The sequence below is a fragment of the Orcinus orca genome, chromosome 14 (genome assembly GCF_937001465.1).
Source record: "Orcinus orca chromosome 14, mOrcOrc1.1, whole genome shotgun sequence".
NCBI lineage: Eukaryota > Metazoa > Chordata > Mammalia > Artiodactyla > Delphinidae > Orcinus > Orcinus orca.
In genome coordinates this window covers 46722033-46745678 of record NC_064572.1, presented here as the reverse complement: position 1 = coordinate 46745678, position 23646 = coordinate 46722033, and the positions used below count along the sequence as shown (strand labels likewise).

General features: G+C 32.8%; 2 protein-coding genes across 7 annotated transcripts in view; one reads left to right on the top strand and one right to left on the bottom strand.

Annotated features, from left to right (window-relative positions):
* Positions 1-597: 597 nt before the first annotated feature.
* The window catches only part of IPMK (inositol polyphosphate multikinase), a 41538-nt gene continuing 18489 nt past the window's right edge, over positions 598-23646 (bottom strand). For 5 of the 6 annotated variants that reach the window (XM_033412189.2, XM_004283366.3, XM_033412191.2 and 2 more), the window contains 3 exons: positions 18865-19037; positions 7065-7146; positions 598-5827 (listed from right to left, as the gene is read on the bottom strand). In XM_033412189.2, the coding sequence (XP_033268080.1) occupies positions 5205-5827; positions 7065-7146; positions 18865-19037 (878 nt within the window). In that variant the 3' untranslated portion in view covers positions 598-5204. The remainder of the gene's footprint in view (positions 5828-7064; positions 7147-18864; positions 19038-23646) is intronic. The other variant, XM_033412190.2, reaches the window with a different exon arrangement.
* On the top strand, positions 10112-10449 carry LOC101280532 (40S ribosomal protein S27-like). Its single transcript, XM_012538095.3, has one exon. The coding sequence runs from the start codon at positions 10139-10141 to the stop codon at positions 10391-10393; it is 255 nt and encodes an 84-aa protein (XP_012393549.2). The 5' UTR covers positions 10112-10138; the 3' UTR covers positions 10394-10449.

Below are 23646 nucleotides of genomic sequence, written 5' to 3'. Positions count from 1 at the left end.
ATATTGGTAAGTATACAACATAGCCCCAATAACATTTTTCCCACATTTACATGGTTTTCTTCTACCAGACAGCACATATCTCGAGGACAAGTACTAGATCCCTTATTCAACTTTTTAAAATCTCCAAAGGCCAAATACACTGCTGATAAGGCATAGGTAGGTATTGGACTGTGCTCTTTCTTTTTAATTAATGAATGGGAAAAAAAAAAAAAAAAACTTGGTCACTAATTAAGTAACTGATTCATGTAAAATACAAACAAAAATATCTTACCTATTCCTGGTGTTTTTAAATTACAGTATATATTTTCACAGCCAAGTCAACTTGTTTCTCCTATAGTCTACTTCTCCTACTAGATTGATTCCAAAGATTTTAGACTATGATAGAAAAAATAAATATTCAAACAAAATAGTTTACATACTTTTTTCATTTCCAATGCATATGCTTCTTTCCATTAACATCCCGTCTTAATCATCTTTGAATCTCTAATGATCCCTATAGTTTTTGGTATATAACATGTACTCAAATATTTGTTGAATGAACAAGTTATTTTCAAACTACTGTGAGTTTGTTAGCATACTACAATTAATGAAAAAAGCTCCAATGCAAAACATTTTAATAGGCTGTCAAATATACAGTAATTAGAATTATCTAAATATCACTTATATAAAAATCGGTATATCACATTAGATGATTCTATAAAATAAAAACACAAATCACACATTGACAACAACCCCTGCAGTCCAAGAACCCCCCCATCAATAGTACAAATTACAAACACGTTTTTTAAAAACACATTGTTTAGACATTTAAACCAAAGTAACTTTGACTAAATACATTCATTCATCAAGTACAATAAATTTAGCATAGTCACTAATAACACACAATTTTAGGTGCAATTTCACATGCTTTCATATATCTTCCAGTTCAATTCCCACAGTAAAGTGTCTTTGTGCACACCATATCCATTTATATGCAGGTGCATCATACATCATACTTAAGACTATTTCACTTCATAATTAAACGTGTTAATATATATTGTAAGTGAATACCAGGCCAAAATTTAACCTCAGTGATGACAAATTTAACAATTAAAAATGTTCTTTACAGTATATTCTAATTTGTTTAATCGCATAAGTACTATTTCCTCTTACTAAACACTATCAAAATAAGTAATAAGAATTTAAATATTAACTCCAGAAACATGGAGACTCCAACCTTCTTAAAATATTAACGAGCATTTTAAGTAACAATACAATCATTCTGTAAGTCAAAAAAGTAATTTCATATCCATTGCCAAATTTAAAATACAAATGATTTGAAGATTGAGCCCTAAAATATTTGCAGTAAATTGTAAAGTACAATTTTTAAAATGTGCAGTAATTTGCTTGTGAATATGTAATGGAATGTTTTTCACAGTAATGTTATGTTAAAACACTATTCTACATGAACAGTCTAAGTAAACGTACCTTTACCAGCAAAAGTGAAAAATTAAGGCCTTCTAATGCTATCTATAATTATTACCTGAACTCAAATGTCAAATAGAGGTTACAATGCTGCAAAGTATTATTTTTAACCTCTTTAACATATTGTTAGTTGCTTCACCTCAACTCAATTATTACCTTATCTTTACACAAAGTTGAATGCTAGTTAACTTTATTATCTTTAAATAAGCATTTCTCCGTATCTCTATTTTAATTTAGCCCCCAATCCACCCCCATCTAGAGAGAATGCTGGAAACGGTAAGGGCTTTGTCTGATTGCATCACAACTATATATTCAGGGGTTAAAAATGTCACATTTATATTTCTGAATGAACTAAGATGCCTGGCCTCCATACACAACATGACTTGTTTTCCTAAAGCATTAATAGACAATTGCAACCTCTTTACATGACCAAATTGACTTTTTTTAATTGAAGTCTAGGCTATGAAGACATTACAGGATGTAATGGAAGGATAACCAAGGCTACAAATATATCAAATCAAGGTTAAAGGCACTGGATAAGGAAGATTATTACAAAGCATTGTAAACAATTTTTAAAGCAAATCAAGTTTTAAAGTATCAAATGCCAAACTACTAAGAGCAAATGGTACTAAACTGATGACAATGCTTTAAAATAGTGGACAAAATTTCTGTAATTTCACAAATAAAATTCTTTCATTGTTCTACCATTTTCTTTCATCCTACATAATCTTTAATATTCCAAGTCCTAGAAACAAATATGTTTCCAGTTGCATGAAACAAGAAAATGGCAACTGAGATATCTCTGAAAATTAATTCTATCTTCTCAAGTTACATTATTAATTTGATGCGTATACGGTATAGAGATATGAAGAACATCATCTTGGAAATCATAAAATAGTAAATTATACTCAATTAAAATCATAAAAAAAGATCTTATTCAGTTGAACACAATCTAAAGCCCCACAACAGCAAATTGTAGTGTAAAGAGGCATAGTAAGTACAATTTCCAGACACATAAAACAAATAACGAATACTGAGTTGAAAATACCACATGCTCCATGTTACAGTCATTTAATACACACATTTTCACAACTGTTTCTTGAAAAACTATTCAGATAAAATATTTAGCATTTATTATCAATTTTAATTTATTTGAATCTATGTAACTTCATCCATATTAAAATATCAATTAATGTAAATACTTCATTATAAAACTATTGTACAATTTAAATTTTTATTAGAGAAATGTATTATTCACTATCCACAATTTCTTAAAGTCCTTTTCATGAGTGCATTCCATACGAAATACACTAAAATCATTTATATTTCCTAGGGGGAAAAAACTACGGTAATCCTATTAACCCAAACTATATCCTTATTATTATTTCTTGAACATTTAAATGTTTAAATATGCTTGGTGAATAGTGATCATTCATCCCCACAGTGGTAAATTTTAGCATAATGTTAAATGACTGGACTAGACAGTAAAATAGTCACATGTAGATAACACAAATAGATGCTTGTTGTTACATGTAAGCTTACTTATAAAGTAACATAAAATGGGCATTGGATAACAGTGAAAAAAATGTAAACAAACAGAATTAAATGTGAATCTCTTCCCTGAAGAACAAAAGATAAGTGTTCCTTGCTTTATTAAAACAAAACATTATCTATTGTATCAAAAATGTAAGACACTAATTATACAAAACTAAATTTCCAAATATGGATAAAGAAAATATGGAACTGATTCACACTTTATTGAGCTAAAATGCACAAAAAATCTGATAATAATTAAATTTATTAAATTCATTGTACATATAGGTTGATACCACCCCATACAAAAAAAAAAGTCTCTTGTTAAGATTCAAAATAGTGTTTAAATTATATGAGCTTAAGATTTATTGAACCACTATCCAAATAACAACAACAACAAAAGTCTACACTGTGGGACAAAAAAAGTAAAACTAAAAAATTTCTATTAACTATGACTTGAACTTCATCCCCACAAAAAAAGCTACGGCAATACCCATTTAGGCAGCAGAGAAAAATATGAAGTCCTTATGGAAAATACCTACACTGACTCTAAATAAAAAATTTTAAATAATCAAATTTTGCTATAACAAATGCATATGAATTTTAAAGGTATTCAGGCCTAATAAATTTACTAAGCACAGAATCTATAGGGCATCTGTTACTTTTTTTTGTGCTCAGATACTTGCAAAAGTACACTCAGAGAGGGTTGGGAAGGTGAGATAAACATAAAATTGTGATACTTTCCTTCACACTAAAAAAAGGCCCTTGAATTTAAGTTTAATTTGCAATTTTGGGGGGAAAACAGTCTAACAGTTCACAAGTCTAAAACAATTTCCAGGAATATGGCAAAACTGTTAACTACTTAGATGTTTTATTAGTGAATCAAAGTGCAAGTAATGAAAACATAAACATTTAACATATTTGCAAATTTAATTTCAAAGTTCTGAATGTTTCCAATAACAAATAACTAGTTATTTTTTAAAAGGGGTGGATGTGAAACAGAGATAATACTTACAAATCTAATTTTTCCAAGAAATATAGTACTGCCCCCCCCTCCATGAAGTTAAATTATAATTTCTCTCTTGAATATGATATACAACTGTTTTAAGAATGAAACAGAAGCATGAATTTAGACATGTACCAAACTCTGTATGACGTACTAATATACACACAGTATTTTTGATAACACTCACAATACTGGATGTTGTCCTTCACTGCTTATTAGAATTCTGAGAAACACTTTTTAGCAACATATATCCATACCACTGCTTAACTAAATGGGGACATATAAATACATGAATTGTAAAAGAAAAAAACTCTCAAAAGTTATTTAAAGGAGAAATAAGAAGAAGAGCTTCAATCATCCACCTTTTTGAAGCTGCAGTAAAAGGTATTATATGGTTTATAATACTTGTCACAATGCAGTAAAATTCCAATTTTCCCATAAAGATTTTAAAAGAAAAACATTTTGTTCCTTGCAAATAACTTCTCTCTTCCCTAACCTTGGCAAGACTAATTATTAGTGCCCTTAATGTCAAGACTTTTGTTGTTGTTGTTGTCCATTTCAATGATCTTTTTCAAGAAGTATTTTGAAATATGTATATAAATGGAAATTAAAGTGAAAATCTGCTTTTGGAATACAATGATTCTAAACCATATTACTTCTAAGAAGCACCTTTTGATATGCTGGTCTGAACTTTTAATATAAAACCGAAACAGTACTTATTTCTGTAGAATTTTCTCCAGTTTTAATAACTTCATACATAGCAATACTAAGGATATCAACCTGTGCTTTCTAGATTTTTGAAAGTGTTCTAATAATGTAATGAGTTTAGATATGGCTCATTGTTAAGGATGGGTGGACAGAGATTTCACAATAAATTGGCTACAGAAAGCTAACTAAACTTGTAATGACTGAATAATGGTTTGCATTTTGCTTAAGCCAAATAGATGTTTAAGCCACGTACCACCACATTCCCTGCTTAACATTCCTAAGTTTCTTTATTCTTTATAGTTTTCTAAAGAACAAATAATTAGTTTTCCTGAGTAAGATTATAAAAAAGTTAACCCTTCTACCAAAAGTATAAAGACAAATAAAATGTAGACTCACAATACAAATTTTTTACACAGCATTACGAGTGCAGAGTTATTAACTGCTGCTCTTCATTATGATTGCCCCACCCCTTTAAAAGATTGCAGCAAAGGATTCAATTGTCTAAAATACTCTGCAGTACAGTAATTAAATGCTTTAGCCCATAAACATATCCCTCATCTACTGTGTTGCTAGGGAACACATGAGCAAAGTCTATCATTCGCACTTCTACTTCCGCAATCTCTTGACAACCAGTGGGAAGATGGTAGAAGACTTTTTCCAGTTGGGAAAGTACGTTTCCGTTTAAATGTTCCTGTGACATGCTTTTCCACCCATTGTCTTGCTCTATATTTTCAACTTTCAACGAAGTCTGACTGTGATGCTTTTTTGAATACATTTTTCTGTGGCGAGCATACATTTTGGACAAGCTTTTGCCCACTGAAGCCTCTATTTTTCCATTCACTGTGGAACTTAACACATGAAAGTTATTATTATACTCTAGTACATCTGTGTCTGAGAGCTGTCCTTTGGACAAAAACTTTTCTGCTAAAGTTCTGTCATTCAATTTTGCAGTAGTTGGCTGAGATGAACCTTCATAAACAAACAGTAATGAACTTGCATAAAAGTTAAGCTGCTTCTGGCTTTTAAACCACTGCAGAATATTCTCAATCTTCTGAATACTGGCAGCAATAGCATCTTTTCTTAAGCAGAATCCATTATGAAAAAAACGGGAGACTCCTATAAAAAGGAAAATACTAGCATTATATTGAAATTATGAAATAACTATCACTTGGGAAGTAATCTCATCTTAGATACAATTCTTTAATTTTCTCCCATCAGCCCCTGTAATTAAGTGAACAGATAAGAATTCTAGTCAAACACAAAGTCTTGGAGCTCAACTTAATTTCTGGTGAAGATGTTCTTGCTAGAAAACATATAAATGACACATATGTAACATGAAATACCTTATTTAGACAAAAAATTTACTACAGGTAGACTGCTAGTTTAGTGCTCTCTCTATACATTCTCTTAAGGAACAGGATTCCAAGATTTGCTTCATTTGCTATGAGGAATTTTACAGTAAGATTACATATTTGTTAGAATCACATTCAAGAACTAATCTAGAACCTTGAGTCAAATCATAACCATTTTTAATGATGTCAACAGCCCGTTACCAAAATACCAAACCATAACTGTACTTAATTTATGTTCTCGAAAATATTTATTAAATCAGTCTTTTCACAAAAGTTGAGCTCACTTTGGGGACTAGTACTACTCCAAGTTGAGTATGTTATTCAAAATTGAGACGTTTACATGTTTTAACCTATCAGATTAGGCCTCTTATAAAATTATTTATGCATATTTTATCATATTGAGGAATTTATGGATACATGTAATTAAATTTTGCTGTTCCCCTACTTCGGGACAGAAACTGCTAAAAAATAGTCATATTAGCCTGAGAAATATTTTAATAAAGAGCCAATCTGGGGATTTCCCTGGCAATCCAGTGGTTAGGGCTCCATGCTTCCACTGCAGGGGACATGGGTTTGATTCCTGGTCAGGGAAATAAGATCCCATAATCTGTACAGCATGGCCAAAAACAACAGCCAATCTGAATATTAGCTTGCTATTGGTTAAGTATACCAAGGCAAATACTAATTGTTAAGGGCACACTATAGATGATTATTTTGTATACATAAAATAAAAATTCTTCAAACTATTTACATCACTCTTAAGTTCTGCCCCATCTTGGATAGAGCTAATAATAAACTTTAAAAGAATATTATTTCTGGAAATCTGTGCTATCACTGCTTTTATAATATCTTGGCCATAAATATTTAGAAGCATATATGTTAAGACTTTATTGTGAACTGAATCATTATACCAAAGGAGAATTAAAACTGAAATCACTTTAGAATTATTTTGATAACTGTGTAGTAATAAAAGCAGTAAAGTATGGTTTTTCAATCCTTACCATCCTTTAGAGTTTCTTTTGTTAAGCTTCTTCCATAGTGCTGGTTTTGTGTCTCATAGCTATCAGAATGAACATGATAAACCTGTCAGAAAAAAGCAGTGAATATTAAACACTAATACTCCTTGACCCAGGGCTGGGAGTGAGGAGCAGTGGACGGAATCCCAGCAATGCAATGATGGTTAAAGATGGGAAGATCTACTCATATAATTCATTCTAATGGAGTTAAGATGAAAAAATAAAATCATATTGTCTTATCATGCTGAAAAGGCATTTAGCAAATTTACATCCACTATCAATGAAAACTCTTTAAAAAGACAGATGAGTACTTCCAATATGAAAAGAATTATCCATCTCAATCCACCAAAAGTTAGCCTCAAGTTTAAAGTAGAAATAAGGAAGCATCTGTCCTAAAATACAAGAAACTTCCACAAAAAGTACTTTACCACAATGTGTTTTATCATCATTATTACCTAATATTGTTCTGGAGTTTCTAGCAAATGCAAATAGGTAAGAGAAAGAAATAAGAGGCATAATAATTTGAAAAGGCGGCAACAAAAATATTACTCTTTGTAGATAATGGTTGTATATTGGAAAATCAATTTAAAAACTAACAAAAACAATAAAAACTTGAAATGGTGACAGTACAAATTAGTAAACAGAAAATAAGCTTTCATATATACAAACAACTGGCTAGAAAATGTAATGAAAGACCCTACTTACAAATCAAATAAAAAAGAAATAAAACATAGGAATAAACTAAAAAAGCCTAAGATCTATATAAAGACATCTTTAAAACACCCCTAAGATATACACATAAACACATACCCATGTTCTCAGAAAGGAAGATTCAACATCATAAAAGATATAATTAATCTAGAAGTAAAATCAGATTATAATAAAACACCAACAATTATTTTAATCATATAAGCTAATTTTAAAGTTCATATAGAAAATCAAGAATTGCTAAGGAAAATCCAAATAAGATCAGTAAGGAGGGACTAACCTTGCCATCCTACTAGATATTAAAACATATTTTATTTATACTTTTTCCAACTTTATTGAGGAATAAATTACAAGTATAATTGTATATACTTAAAGTATACAATGTGATTATTTGGTATACATATACATTGTGGAATGATTACTAAGATCAAGAAAATAAACACATGCATTATCTCATACAGTTAACTCATTTTTAGTGTATGTATGCAGTGAGAATGCTTAAAACCTACTCTCAGCCAATTTCAAGTATACAATATCATATTATTAACTATAGTCACCATGCTATACATTAGTTCCTCAGAACTTATTCATCTTATAACTGAAAGTTTGTACCCTCTGACCTAAATCTCCCCATTTCCGCCTTCCCTAAATCCCTGGAAACCCCCATTCTATTCTGTTTCTATGAGATCAGCTTTGTCTTTTGGGTTTCTTTTTTTGACTCCACGTATAAGTGCTACCACACAGTATCTGTCTTTCTTTGGCTGGCTTATTGCATTTAGCACAATGTCCTCTGGTTTCATCCATATTTCCTTCTTTCTCATGGCTGAATGATATTCCATTGTTTAAAGAGGCACATCTTCTTTATCCATTTATCTGTAGACAAACACTTAGGTTGTTCCCATATCTTGGCTATCGTGAATATTGCTGCAATGAACATAGGAGTGCAGATATCTCTTTGGGATAGTAATTCCATTAAAACGTACTTTAAAATCAAAAACATGAGAAGCTTGTATGTGATAATGGTATTTTAAACCAGTAGAAAAAGATGGATTATTATTAAATGGTGTTAGTATGATTAACTAGTGATCTGGAAAAAATAGGTTGTATTTATAACTTATACCAGGATAAATTCCAAATACATCAAAGATCAAAATGAGCAAAATAAAATGCCTCCCCACCCCAAGATGAAAGAATCCTTGAATAACTGATAACTAGGGAAGGCATTTCCAACTAAAACTCAAACATTTCTACCACATACAATATGTTTTTTTAAAATGTTCATAGTGTTTTTGCCATTCAGAAATTGAAAGACAAACAGAGAAAAGGTATTTGAAATTTATATGATGAACAAATGGCATGTTTACTCTTATGGGAAAATGAACAACATATCTGAAGAGTTCACTGAAATCAAACAGCTCTTAAACATACCAGGAACACAGCCTACCCCAAAATTGTGGCAACCAAAAATGCCTCCAGACACTGCCAAATGACTCCCTGGGGAATAAAACTGCCCCTGGTTCAAAACCACTGCTCTAGATATCAGGCAGACTGCCAATATCTACCACAATTATAAACGCATACAAGCTCAGCAATTCCCCTCTAGGAGCTTATCCCATAAATACCCTAGCACACTGGTGGAATGAGGTAGATCTCCGGTTAGTCATTTGTAACATTACTTGTAAGAGCAAAAGACTGGAAACAAGTCAAAGGATCCATCAAAGTAAAATGGTTAAACTAGAATACTGTGCCACTATGGAAAAATCTTCATGATATGTTAAACAAAAAAAAAAAAAAAGGCAAGATACAGAACAGTGTTCAAAGTAGGTAGGTTTTGCAATAAAGGAATACATATATGCAGCATTTACTTGTATATGTTTAAAATACTTCTGGAAGGATACACTGGAGAAAAAAATCACTATAATATAGTATCCTGTGTGCAAAGTGAATTCTCACTGTATATATTTCTATACTTTTTGGAGTTTGAGCCATATAACAATGTAGCTCATCAAATTTTAATTAAATATTTTTAAGAAGCATTAAGAATACATTGCTTTAGGGACTTCCCTGCTGCTCCACGTACTCCCATGCAGGCGACCCGAATTTGATCCCTGGTCAGGGAATTAGATCCCACATGCCACAACTAAAGATCCCATGTGTGCCACAACTAAGACTCGGCAAAGCCAAATAAATAAATAAATATTTTAAAAAAGAAGAAAAAGAATACACTGCTTTAGAAACTGATATTTTATAACTTTCAGTCTGATATGGCTAATTACCATCTATCTCAAATGCTTCACTTTATTCAAAAAGTTAAATTAGCTTTCCAACGGTGACGACCTCCCCACGAGAACATGCCTCTAGCAAAGGACCTCCTTCATCCCTCTCCAGAAGAGGAGAAGAGGAAACACAAGAAGAAGTGCCTGATGCAGAGCCCCAATTCCTATTTCATGGATGTGAAATGCCCAGGAAGCTATAAAATCACCACCGTCTTTAGCCATGCACAAACAGTAGTTTTGTGTGTTGGCTGCTCTACCATCCTCTGCCAGTCTATAGGAGGAAAAGCAAGGCTTACAGAAGGGTGCTCTTTCAGATGGAAGCAGCACTAAAAGCCCCTGGAATCAAGATGAATGGGAAACCATCCCAATAAACACATTTTAGATAAAAAAAAGTTAAATTAGAACCGTGTTCTTACACCCACTTACAGCCTATTAAAGAAAGATAATTTATCTTGAACAAAGTGTTACTATGAATAGAAGAAAGCATTTCATAAATACCAAAATTACATTTGACTACAAGAAAAACTATTTTTATAAGAACAGTTAATCATAACCAAAATGTGTTTAAAAAAATATACTCATGTTCTCTATGCACAGAAATATATGTAAAAGAGGATTTTCAAAGTGACAGAGGTATTAACTAATGCTATGTGGCAATCATATGGCAATATACAAATGTAACAAATCAATATGTTGTACAACTCAAACAAAGACAATGTTATATATCATTTATGTTGCAATAAAAAAGGATGAAATTGAGAAATTAATAATCTGAGGAAATATATTAAATAGACATAAAAAACAAGTGAGAAGAATTTTCAAATACCTGGTCATGTAAACTAAAAACTAGGAAATGTACCAAAAAAGAGGATTCTCAAAATTGTCACCATTCCACTATTCAGGGATGTATTTTCTGAGCTAAGTTAGATTTCACATATGAAAAATCTAAATTTCACAAATAGACTAAAGCTAATCAGTTTCAGTGGGACTCCTTTATTGATATTCTCTCTTCCTTTATTTACTTATTTTTATTTATTCATTTATTTTTTTATTGAAGTATAGTTGATTTACAATGTTGTATTAATTTCAGGCATCTCTATTTACTTCTACTTTACTAGTTAAAGCTAGAATATAAAGAGGTCTGAGAATTTCTTCAGTCTCTACCAGTCCAGTCTTGGTCAATCACAAAGATATCTGTAAATCAAAAGTTACAGGGCTTCCCTGGTGGCGCAGTGGTTGAGAGTCTGCCTGCCGATGCAGGGGATGCCAGTTCGTGCCCCGGTCTGGGAAGATCCCACCTGCCGCGGAGCGGCTGGGCCCGTGAGCCATGGCCACTGGGCCTGCGCGTCCGGAGCCTGTGCTCCGCAACGGGAGAGGCCACAGCAGTGAGAGGCCCGCGTACCGCAAAAAAAAAAAAACCAAAAAAAGTTACAGTACCACCTTGAAAATATTTTTAACGGAATGGTAAGCTGGAAGACATGAGTAGGACAGAATAACAAGCAAAAAAGGCTCCAGCACTTCCTGGATCATATGAGTTGCTTATTTTACAGGAACTCATGTCAGGAGCAAACTAATTCAAATATCTTTAGCAAAACACATTTCCTATTAACTCAAATCCTATTAATGGAAAAAAGGAATTTGAAGGGTTACTGTTATCCACTATTATAGAGGAAAAAAAGGTATACAAAAAAAGAGTCCGATTTTTAGACAATGTGATAACTAAAGATCAAAAGAGAAGAATCTTTTCCCCCAGTAATTAGGAATCAGTGATTAAGAAACGTGACTTCTCTCTTAAGTGCAAATATTTGTCAAAAATTTAAGTTATTGCCAAAAATATACTGGAACATCCAAAATTAAATCATCTAAAATCTTGAATCACAAGTTTTAAAGAAATTTCAGGTAAATTTCTACAAACTGTATTTCAATTACCTGTGGTTAATAAATATAATAAACCCCTACAGTTATATAGCATGTGTTTTCCGAGTCAATACAAAACTGGAAATTTAAACAACCATTCAAATAGTTAACCCAAAAGGATGCTATGTCAAAAAGCCAGGAAGTCCCAAAGCAAGCTGCTGATATATTAACTTCTCTCAGTTTGATACTCTAAGCTAAAATACACCCCACCTTCCTACATATAGTATGCTCTAGTCACCTTACATAAACTCCTATTTCACAATATGCTCTGCTTCTTGGTTTTCTACCTATTATTTTCCCCGTTGCCAGTTCAAAATACCACCTTTTCCAAAGGCACTCTATACTCCTCTTTTTGTGACTCCCTTGTTCTTATAGTTCCTATTCAGTTTCTATCTCTTTTGTTACACATATCTTAATAAATCTTGTTATTAAATCAAAGTGAGTCTTATCATCTACACCATCTTGGGATCAAGGAAATAACAGTATAATTGCTGACAGTCATTTAAAAATAAGGAATTCCTAAACTGGCATGTTCTTCTACCCACCAAACCTCTTCCTACTACTGGTTAAACATAACAGAAAAGTATGTTAAAACTGATATATTTGATAAATTTCAGTCTATTCAGTTATATTAAGGGTTGTTTTTGGTTTGGTTTTTTTTTTTTAATTTAAAGGCAGGACTTGAAGGAGAATTTTTTAAATTTGGAACATTCATTCTAAAATTATTCAAGTCTATCTTTATTATTAGTCTACAAACCCACTGTGATTAAAAAGTTTAATGAATTTACCACCTACTAAAGAAATAACTATTTGAAAAAAAATCCTAACATAACTCCTACTAAATTCAAGGTATGTCTCCCAATTTTAACATTCTAGAATAACATAATTAAATTTATATTCACATTCTCATTCTCATTTATTATTTCACACTTCAATCATATCCTTTCTCAGATAAGTAAACAATATGTAATTATAAACTGCTAACTACTATATAAAGGAAGCCATGAAAACAAAAATAGGGGAACCCAAATTGATCTACAGATCCAAAACTATTCCTTACACCAAAATCCCAGCTGACACTTCTTTGCAGAAATGACGAGTTGATTCTAAAATTCGCGTGGAAGTCGAAGGGACCCAGAACAGCCAAAACAATCTTGGAAAAGAAGAACAAAGTTGGAAGTCTAACAATTCCTGGTTTCAAAACTTACTCCAAAGCTACACTAATCAAGACAGTGTAATTCTTGGGAGTTCCTTGGCGGTCCAGTGGTTAGGACTAAGTGCTTTCACTGCCGTGGGCCTGGGTTCAACACCTGGTCAGGGAACTAAGATCCCGCAAGCTGCACGGCACAGCCAATTAAAAAAAAAAAAAAAAAAAGACAGTGTGGTTCTGAGAAAATAACTGCAAATCATATATCTGATAAGGCGTTAATATTCCAAATATATAAAGAAGTCAGACAATTTGATGGGACAATTTTTTGATTCAAAAATGGACAGAGGAACTGAATAGATATTTTGCCAAAGACAACATTCAAATGGCCAACAGGAACATCAGAAGGTGCTCAACATCACTAATCATGAGGGAAATGCAAATCAAAATCACAAGATACACTTCACACCTGTTAGAATGGTCATCATCAAAAAGACAACAAATAACAAGTGTTGGTGAGAATATAGAGAAAGGGCAACACTTGAGTACTATTGGTAGGAATGTAAACTGGTGCAGCCACTATGGAAAACAGTATGAAAGCTCCTCAAAAACTTAAAAATAGAACTACCATTATGATTCAGCAATTCTACTTCTGCGTATACACCCAAGAAAAAGAAAATAGGATATCGTGGTGCTATATGCACTCCCTGTTCATTGCAGCATTATTCACAAGAGACAAGATATGGAAACAACCTAAGTGTACATCAATGAATGAATGGATAAAGACGTGGTGTGTACACACATACCTCGTTTTACTGCACTTCACAGATACTGTGTTTTTCACAAATTGAAGGTTTATGGCAAGCCTCCATTGAACAAGTCTATCAGCACCATTTTTCCAACAGCATTTGCTCAGTTCACGTCTCTGTGTCACATCTGGTAATTCTCGCAATATTTCAAACTTTTTCATTATTATTATATTGTTATGTTATGTGATCAGTGAATTTTGATGTTACCATTATAATTGTTTTGGCACTTTTTTAGCAATAAAGTATTTTTAAATTAAGGTATGCCCATTGTTTGTTTAGACATAATGCTATTGCATACTTAACAGATTACAGTATAGTGTAAACATAACTTTTATATGCATTGGGAAACCAAAAAATTCTTGTGACTTGTTTTATTGTGATATCTGCTTTATTGCCGTGGTCTGGTGCTGAACCCACAATACCTCCAAGGTACGCCTGTAAATAAACAATGTAATACTATTCAGTCATGAAAAAGAAGGCAATCCTGCCATTTGCAACAACATAGATGGACCTTAAGGGCATTACGCTAAGTGAAATAAGCCAGATAGAGAAAGACAAATACTGCACAGCATCACTTATACATGGAATCCAAAAAAACAAACCAAACTTATAGAAAGAGAGAGTAGAAAGTGGTTACTAAGGTCTGGGAGGAGGTGGGGGAAATAGGAAGAGGTTGGTATTCATCACTCAGTTATAAGATGAATAAAGTCTGAGGATCTAATGTAAAACATGGTGACTAAATTGATAACACTGTATTGCATAACTGAAATTTGCTAAGAGGGTAGAACTTAGAACTTAAATGTTCTCACACACACAAATAAAAGATAAATATGTGAGGTGATGGATATGTTAATTAACTAGATGAGTGAATCCTTTCACAATGTGTATGCATATCAAATCACCACAATGTTTACTTTAAATATCTTTATATTTAAGATATAAAGGGGAAAAAAAGACAGTGTGGTTCTGGCATAAAGACAGACAAGACAGACAATATGGATCAACAAAAGTGAACTGAGAGTCCAGAAATAAACTCTTACATTTATGGTCAGTTTATTTTCAACAAGGGTGTCAAAAGCATCCAGTGGGGGAAAGAATGGTCTTTTCAATAAATGGTGCTAAGACAACTGAATATCCATATGCAAAAGAAGAAGTTTGACCCCTTCCTCAAACCACACCCAAAAAACTAACTTAAAATGTACACACATCTCAATGTAAGAGTTAAAACTATAGAAGAAAAATAGGAGTAAATCTTCATGACTTTAGTTTAGGCAATGGTTTCTTAACTATGACACCAAAAGCACAAGTAACAAAAGACAAAAAAAAAAATTAGACTTCAAAATTTAAAACTTTTGTACTCCAAAGCCATTATAAAGAAAGTGGATAAACAATCCACAGAAAAAATCCAAATTAAAAATGGGCAAAGGATTGGAATAGACATTTCTCCAAAGAAGATATACACATGGTCAACAGCACATGAAACGAGGCTCAATACCATGAGCCATTAGGGAAATGCAAATAAAAACCACAATGAGATACCACTTCACATCCACTAGGATGGCTTATAGTTAAAAAAAGAAAAAGAGAGAGAGAGAGACAATAACAAGGTTTGGGTTTTGGGTGAGGATGTGGAGAAACTGGAACTCCTATATATCACTGGTAGAAATGTAAAATGGTGCAGGAACTTTGGAAAAACACTTTGGCAGTTTCTGAAAAAGTTAAACTTAATCATAGCACCCACCAATTTCAAATTCAGGAACTACCCCCCCCCAAATAAAAACATAACGACTTGCATATGAATGTTCATGATAGCATTATTAATAATAGCCCAAAAGTGGAAACAACCCAAAGTTGACCAACAAACAAATGGATAAACAAAATGTGGTATATCCATACAACAATAAAAAGGAATAAAATACTGATTTATGCTAACATAGACAAACTCTGAAAACATTATTGAAAGAAACCAGTCACAAAAGACCACCTATTGTATTACATGATTCCATTTATATGAAACGTCCAGAAGAGGCAAAGCTATAGAGTCAGAAAGTAGATTAGAATTGTCTATGGCTAGGGGGGTTGGAAGTTGGAAGGAAATGAGGAGTGACTGCTAATAGGTACGGCATTTCTTTTGGGGTGATGAAAACGTTCTACAATTGAAAATGATGATGGCTGCCCAACTCTATGAATATACTAAAACCAATCAATTGTATACCTTAAATGAGTGAATTGAATGGTATATAAATTATATCTCAATAAAAATGTTATTAAAAAATATAAACAGAGGAACCTCATTTGTCTGGGGAAATAACACAACACGGGAGAGCAAAATCATATCTTAAAGTCCATGGAAATCCACCGAAGAGTTTTTAAGCTGGGGAATGTCACAATTAGATATACATTTTGCAATGTTTGGAGAACAGACTGGAAGAGAGCAAAACTGACACTGAGAGTTCAGTAAAGATACTAGTCTAGAGAGGAATAATTTTGACAATGGGACTCAGGTGCTTGGGAATTAACATCAACAGGGTCGATGGATGGCTCTGAGAGGTGATGGTACTGTGAGGTTTCTCACTCGTAAAACTGGACGTATGGTGATGCCATTTACTGAGACAGAGAATAACAGGTTTGCTGCTACTGTTGTGGCTGTTATTTTGCAAGACAGATCTATGTCAGTTTTTTACATATTAGTCCTAGATGTCTTTAAGTTATCCAAGTAAAATGTCTAATAGGCTGTTAGCTATATAGATTAGGAGATCAAAGAAAAACCAGAAGCTGAAAATATATGTTTGGGAGTTATCAGTGTAAGTGAAACTGAACCAATGAGAACAAAGGACGCTACCTAGGAAGAAATAAAAAAGAGAAGGAGGCAGTAAAATGGAACTAAGTGGAATCCCTCAATATTTAAAGAACAAACAGAACGAAATGAGCTGGCAAAGAAGACTGCAAAGTGGTCTTAGGAAAAAAACAAGAGAGGATGTAGTGTTATGGACACAAAAAGGAATGTTTCAAGGAGGACCTAGTCAGTGTTGAAGGCTGCTTTTCAAAGTGAAGTAAGGTGAGTAATGAAAAATGCCATTTGGATTTAGTGACATGGAGACATCATTAGGGAACTTCATGAGACGCCAATCTAGTGGCATGATGAAGCCGAAGCCAGACTGGAATGGGTTGAAGAATACTGAGTGGGAAGTAAGGCAAGAGAAACAAATGTAACTAGTTTGGGTGCAAAGGCGAAACAATTTAAATCCATTGCTGGAGAGCAGAACAGGATAAAGATGGGTTTTGATTTTTTTTTTTGAGAGTGATTTGAACATATTTAAAACAAAAGGAAAAAAGAGTAAAGGAAGACAGAAGTTGAAGATATAAAAAGGACAAGAGAGAATCAACAGTATTAGGCTCCTGAAGAGGTGGGAGACAATGAGATCCAGAGGACATAGGGAAGGGCTGTCCTTAGGAAGATGGAAAATTCTTCAACGTAACAGGAAGGAATAAGGAGGAAATGAAAGCACTTGCAGGTTAGGTATGTACATCTGTTAGCAGGAAATTAAAGGAAATCCTGTGTGATGGCTTATTTTTTCTGAAGCAGAAGGCAAAGTTATCTGCTAAAAGAGAAGGAAAGCAGGAGGGTGAGAGATTTGAAAACAGTAAAGGTTTAAATAACTACCCAGTCAGATTCCTTTGAGATGTTTATTCCATGTTTGTTTTACCATTATTCCACTACCCTTTTCCACTTTACTATATACCCACATTTAATTAGAGTTTTCTAAAATGAAATAACTGTGTCAATAATTTCTTTGGTTTCATTTACAGACTACCAAATTCAACTGTGCTGTTTTAACTATCACAGTAACAATTCATTTATAATGCTTCCTATTAACTCTCCTGTTTAAAACTCAAAAGGAAGACTGTATATCATCTTACATGATGAATTTCAAAATGACCCATTATGTTTTTATAGAAGCAATAATTTATCATATATACAAATTTTACCTCCAGACATCTAGGCATACCATTTATTTAGAGGATTTTATTCCACATTCTTAACTGTGGCATATTGTTTGTGAAGACGGCCTCAACATCCTTGTGCACACTGCCATTTGTATTTTGACTTCCCTATTCCCACCATCAGAAGTGGGGTCTTCTCCCTATCAATATGGACTGGACCTATGATGTACTTTGACCTATAAAACTCCATAGAAATGACAGAAAGTGACTTCCTAACCTAGATTTTAACAGCTCTTGTAGCTCTCACTCTTGCCTTCCTGGAATGTAGCACACGAAGAAGCTCCACTTAGCCTTCTGGAAGATGAGGAACCTCATGGGAAAAGGCTCAGCCAACAGTTAGTATCAACTTGTAGACATAAGAGTGAGGTTATTTAGACCACCAAGCCCCAGCTGAGGCATCAGATGAGTGCAGCCACAAGAGGGAACCTGGATGAGATCAGAAGAACTGACCACCTGAGCCCAACTCAAATTGCGAATCCAGAGAAACATGAGCAAAGAAAACAACAGCTTTAAATCACAGTCTGAAACAATAAGCTAATGTTTAATTTCACTTTTCTGTTTTAAATATACAGAAAAATTACTGAATATATAAACTTAGCACTTTTCTCATGGGAAAATCATAAATAATATCACATTCACTTATCATGTTACTTATTTTGCACCTAAACTTAAGACTTCTTTAATACAAAATTATCAGAGTCAGAGCCTTGAGGTTAAGCTATTCATTTACTTATTAATCATGTTCTGTATATCAGAATAATTCCTGACACTGCCCACATACCAGTGAATAGAAGAGGTAAAAATCTCTGCCCACACTGGGGAGTTATGGATAATCTAATACCAAAATATATGTGACATCTATAATTTTCAAGGGAAGAACATGTAACAAGAAACGTGTGTATTACACTAAAAATCACTCTTACCCTCATGCCAAGCACCAAGAACCCAATCTCTTCCATTAATGGGTACTTGCTGACCTGTTGCTGAATCTTCTCAGATGAAGCAAAAGGATCATAGCTTTTCCGCCCTATCTTTACATCCATTATACAGGGCTTATTAAATTTATGGGTCACATCTTCCAGTTTTAGGTATAAATCTGTTATTAAAGAAAAACTCTAATTAGTAATAGGAAAATATATTACTACTCAAGGAAAAACAAAAATGAGGAAATCTTAAAACTGAGAAAAAAGTTAAAACAAGTCCAGAGTCAACAATTATTATTACTCCACCTGAAAAGAGAGAGAGAAAAAAAAAAAAGACTGACCAACAAATTTATAACAGGTATAAATGTCACAGAGAAACTCTTGCAGGAGATGGAATTAATAATATTCAACCATAAACAAAAGCTGTGAATTAGATATAAGGCTTCCAAGGACATTAAAAAGGCAATGAGATTATTTTAAAGCTGTCCCAGAATACATTCTCCTTTTGAATATAGTTTATATCATATATGCCTCAGCAGATATCAATATTTTAATAATTTTAAGTCTTCATTTAAAATTAGTAATAGGAATAAATCCTTTCCACAGAGGACACAACAGGTATAGGTTAAGAAAGGTAAATCAATCCAAATGATGGTCACTGCCAAATAAACGTTCTAGTCTTACTAGTCCCAAAGGAAAAACAAATATCCTGCTTTTTAGAACACAAGAAATCCTCAAAAGTTCATTTGTAAATAACTTTGGCATCCTGTATACATCTTCCCTCAGAAAACTATTATAAATGGAGATTCGAGTAAAAAAATAAACATCCCAGTTATCACACACGGTAGCTGACCTTATAGTTTTAGCTTGAATAAGAGTCCAGGTGCACTGAGGGACAGAAGTAAGGAAAGAAATTCTTCCCCCACTTCCTGGGTGAATGAGTCTTCCCAAATAAAGTTCTGAATGAGATCGTAATTTTCAGTTACGAATGTAATACAAAGCACTTCTCGTAAAAACTTTTCCTCAAAGACAGAAGAGATTATATTTTCTTTTTATCAAAGTAACAAGGTTTTACTTCTTTAAAGTAAATAAAATTTAAGTAAATAAATTTATTTTTAAAATTTTTATCTCTTAGTGAAAGGAAAATGGCGAGTGGGAGGATTATAACCTTGTAGAACTAGGTGAAGTCAAGTGACAAAAAAGGAACTGCAGCCTAAGAGACCAGCACTGGCAGAAACAAGAAGGAGCATGTCACATTTTAAGAAAGTTTCTAACAAATGGACATCTTCAACAGGATAAGAGAAAGTAAAAGCTCTGGACACACACATGAACCTGCCGACAGTGAAGGTAATGAGACAAGTAGGAATATCCTGATCAAGAAACTGGAACCCACCCATTTCTGTGCTTTAAAAGATAACCACAGGAGGGGATGAGAAGAAGAGAAAGGAGGTAGCGCAGGACAGGCCCCTTCAGATTCTCTCTTCCCAATTTCAGCTACCTTGAGCAAAACAGAAGGAAACCAATCCATCCTCTCCCTAAAGTTATATAAAAATTTCAGTAACTAGGCTTATATTTCAAGTATCAGAAAAGACTAATTAGATCCTAATATAGTAAATCATTAGCATTCACAAATTTATCATCATTAATTTCCATAACTCAAGAAACCCTAAAAGTCTTACTGAGGTGAGACTAGGTATGGGAGTATAAAGATAGTGTGTAAACCTAGCTATCACAGCATCTATAGTTCAGTGTAGGGTTATTATTTTCTACTTGCCAATTTGGTAGTGATTAAAAACAAAAAATAACCTGTTTGTTGTCATAAGATAGAAATGTCAGAAGCTAGAGTAGAGACTTTGCAAACTGCATATAAAATCCCTATTTTTTCCTTCTCTTGCGAAGGAGAAAAATACAAATGCAAACTTTCTTTATAGTGGGAATACAATAAATGTTTGCTGAAAGAATCAATGTTTGCCCTTCTCATTCTTACTGCCCAGGGGAACTTTGGGTTTGGCCTTTCTGATCCTGTAATAAATTGAGCCATTCCTTCAGTAAACAGGCTTAAGTATCATCGATTTTATTTGACATTTATTTTGACTAGGCAAATGTTTGTCACTATCTTACTTTCAGGTTCTTGATATGTTTTATATGATTGGAATTACCAAATAACTGCCAAATTATTATTAGCGTTAAGTTAATAATCATTAAGTTAAGGCCTACTGAGAGTTGGTTTAGTGTATTCTTTTAGTTCTCTGGCCTTGATTTTTTTTAAGTGAAAAGATTTTGAGATTTTCGTTTCTCTTTCCCTCTAAGTTATTAAAAAAAAAAATCAAAACCTGCTTTAGAGATGCAGAGTTTTAAAAACAGAATATGATGTTATATATCTAGCAGCTTGCCACAACTGCTTTTGAATAAAATAGGTAAATAGGAAAATGAGGCATGATCTGAGCACTGAGGTCTAAGCTGATTTTTTTTTTACAGGTTATTATCACTAGAAATTAATCTGAATACTAATTCCCTCTGAAAAAATGCTATTAGCAAATTATTTCAGTAGAAGACAGTTCAACTCAAAGTAGGTCAATCTCAAGACTTAATAGCTTAAATGACCAAAGGCATTTTACAACAGGGGAGGCTCATTTATAAGGCAATGCTACAGACTGGATAACAAAGGACACTTTTTCAGCTAAGCCCTTCTGGGTATAGTGGAACAATATTTTTCAATCTTTAGGTATGCAAAAAATATGTTCTAAAACTCCGTCGCCCAAATCTGATGGACTAAGAATAAGATAATGTTCTATCTGGAATAGTTTAGGTTCATTGTAACCAAGGTCAAAGAAATAAATTAAACTATATTAATATGATGTTTGGAAAATAATTATGACTATTTGATATGATGTAACTTGTAAGTAAAGACAGATTTTTGAATATTAAAACATGAAGAGAGCTGATTTTTTCATATACACACATATATATGCATGTGTGTATAAATCATAAAGATAGCAAAATAACTACATATACTTTTTTAAATTCTTAAAAGCTCTATTTAGGACAACAGATTCTGATGAAGCCAGTCTGTCAGAGGTCTAAGGACTGGCATTTGTGAACCTCGGAGCTAAAAGATATTCTATTAAGCTTAGTCTTGGTATTTGTATAATAAATAATAGGACATCTATTTTTCATAAATACATGGATCTCATTACAAGAGGTCACACTGACTAGAAGTATAGTTTAGTTTAACAGGCTGTGGCCATAAGGGATATATCTGTTATTTACATATTAATTTATGGAAAATATATATAGAATTTCCATAGTTCCTTAATTTTTTGAGGTAAAAATCATGAAGATAACTACCAGGTATTCTAAAATACGCCATTTCATGCTGTTATAAGCAGACTATTAAGTAAGACTTCTCAGTGGCTATACCAATGGCATAGTTAACATGATCAAAATATTTATATATTTCTTGCTGTTGATGATAGTATGTATAAGATTACACAAGGTTACTATGAATGCAAAAGCTTTTCTATTTTAAATATATTTTCTATTTAAATATATACGATTAAATATAATTATCTTAAATATTAATATAAATTAAATACTTATGTTGTTTTCTAATACATTAAGCATAAAAAAATTCTACTGATGGAATATAGTCCGACACTCTTAAGAAAAAAAAAGGCAGAATATTCCCCAGTATCAAAGGAGAAAAAAATAAAAATATCTGAAATACTGTGGAAAAACTGAAAGACCTACAAAAAACTAAACAGTCAAGATGAGATAACCAGTTCTTTTAAAGGAAAGACAAGGGTGAAGACATTTAGAGAGTTCAAGAAAGACTTATTCAGATCCCCTTAATGAATATTATTGATTGTATAAATCATTAGAATATGGGTTCCAAGTTTCATCACATTCTTCCCCACCATATCTAGGTACTGGCTACCATTTTCATTTCTGAACCCCCCCAAAAGGAGAAAAGGCCTGGTGGTGAATCCCTGCCCATCTATGAAGCCAAATTTCTGTTTTTCACATCAATCTTCAGCTATTTCTAAGAGTAACGGAAGCTGAAAGTAAAAGGAATTATAAATAGAAGAGACCTTGAGCCTCCAAATGTGGGATAAAGGGAACAGCTAATTTCAGTCCATGCTTCCTGAAACTTGACTAGTAGCTAGATCCAGAAACCTACCAATCAATGAGACTGGAGATTACATTTCGGAACTCTCAATTGGCTCAAACCTACTTGAAGATACACTTTTCCATTCCTCCAAATAACTATCAATAAAAGGCTTTTGATAGTACATGTACTAGGCATCTATGTACTTACACACAAGTAAAATGAGATTTAATACGTATAAATAGCTCCAAATCTTCAAATGTAATTACTAACAAATGTTTTACCTTAAAAAACAAAAACAAAACCCACTGGTCATGTTCTAAGGTTTGCTAATGGTGATGACTATATAACTCTATAACAAAAAACTACTGAATTGTATACTTTAAATGGGTGAGTTTTATGGTACATAAATTATATCTCAATAAAACTGCCATAAAAAATTTAAAAGAAAAAAAACCCTATTGGTCAGCACATCCTTATGCTTCTCTTAAGTGACAATAATTTGCTGAGCAAACTGGCAGTACTTTCTACATCTTACAACTTTGGATTATAAGAATTATACAAAGCTGTATAAAACTCTACCCTGAGCACATAAGAAAAGATGCTCAAATAAAAAGAGGAAAAAAAAAGTCAAGAAATAAATTATGTCATTAACTTAATACTATGTAAAGTTC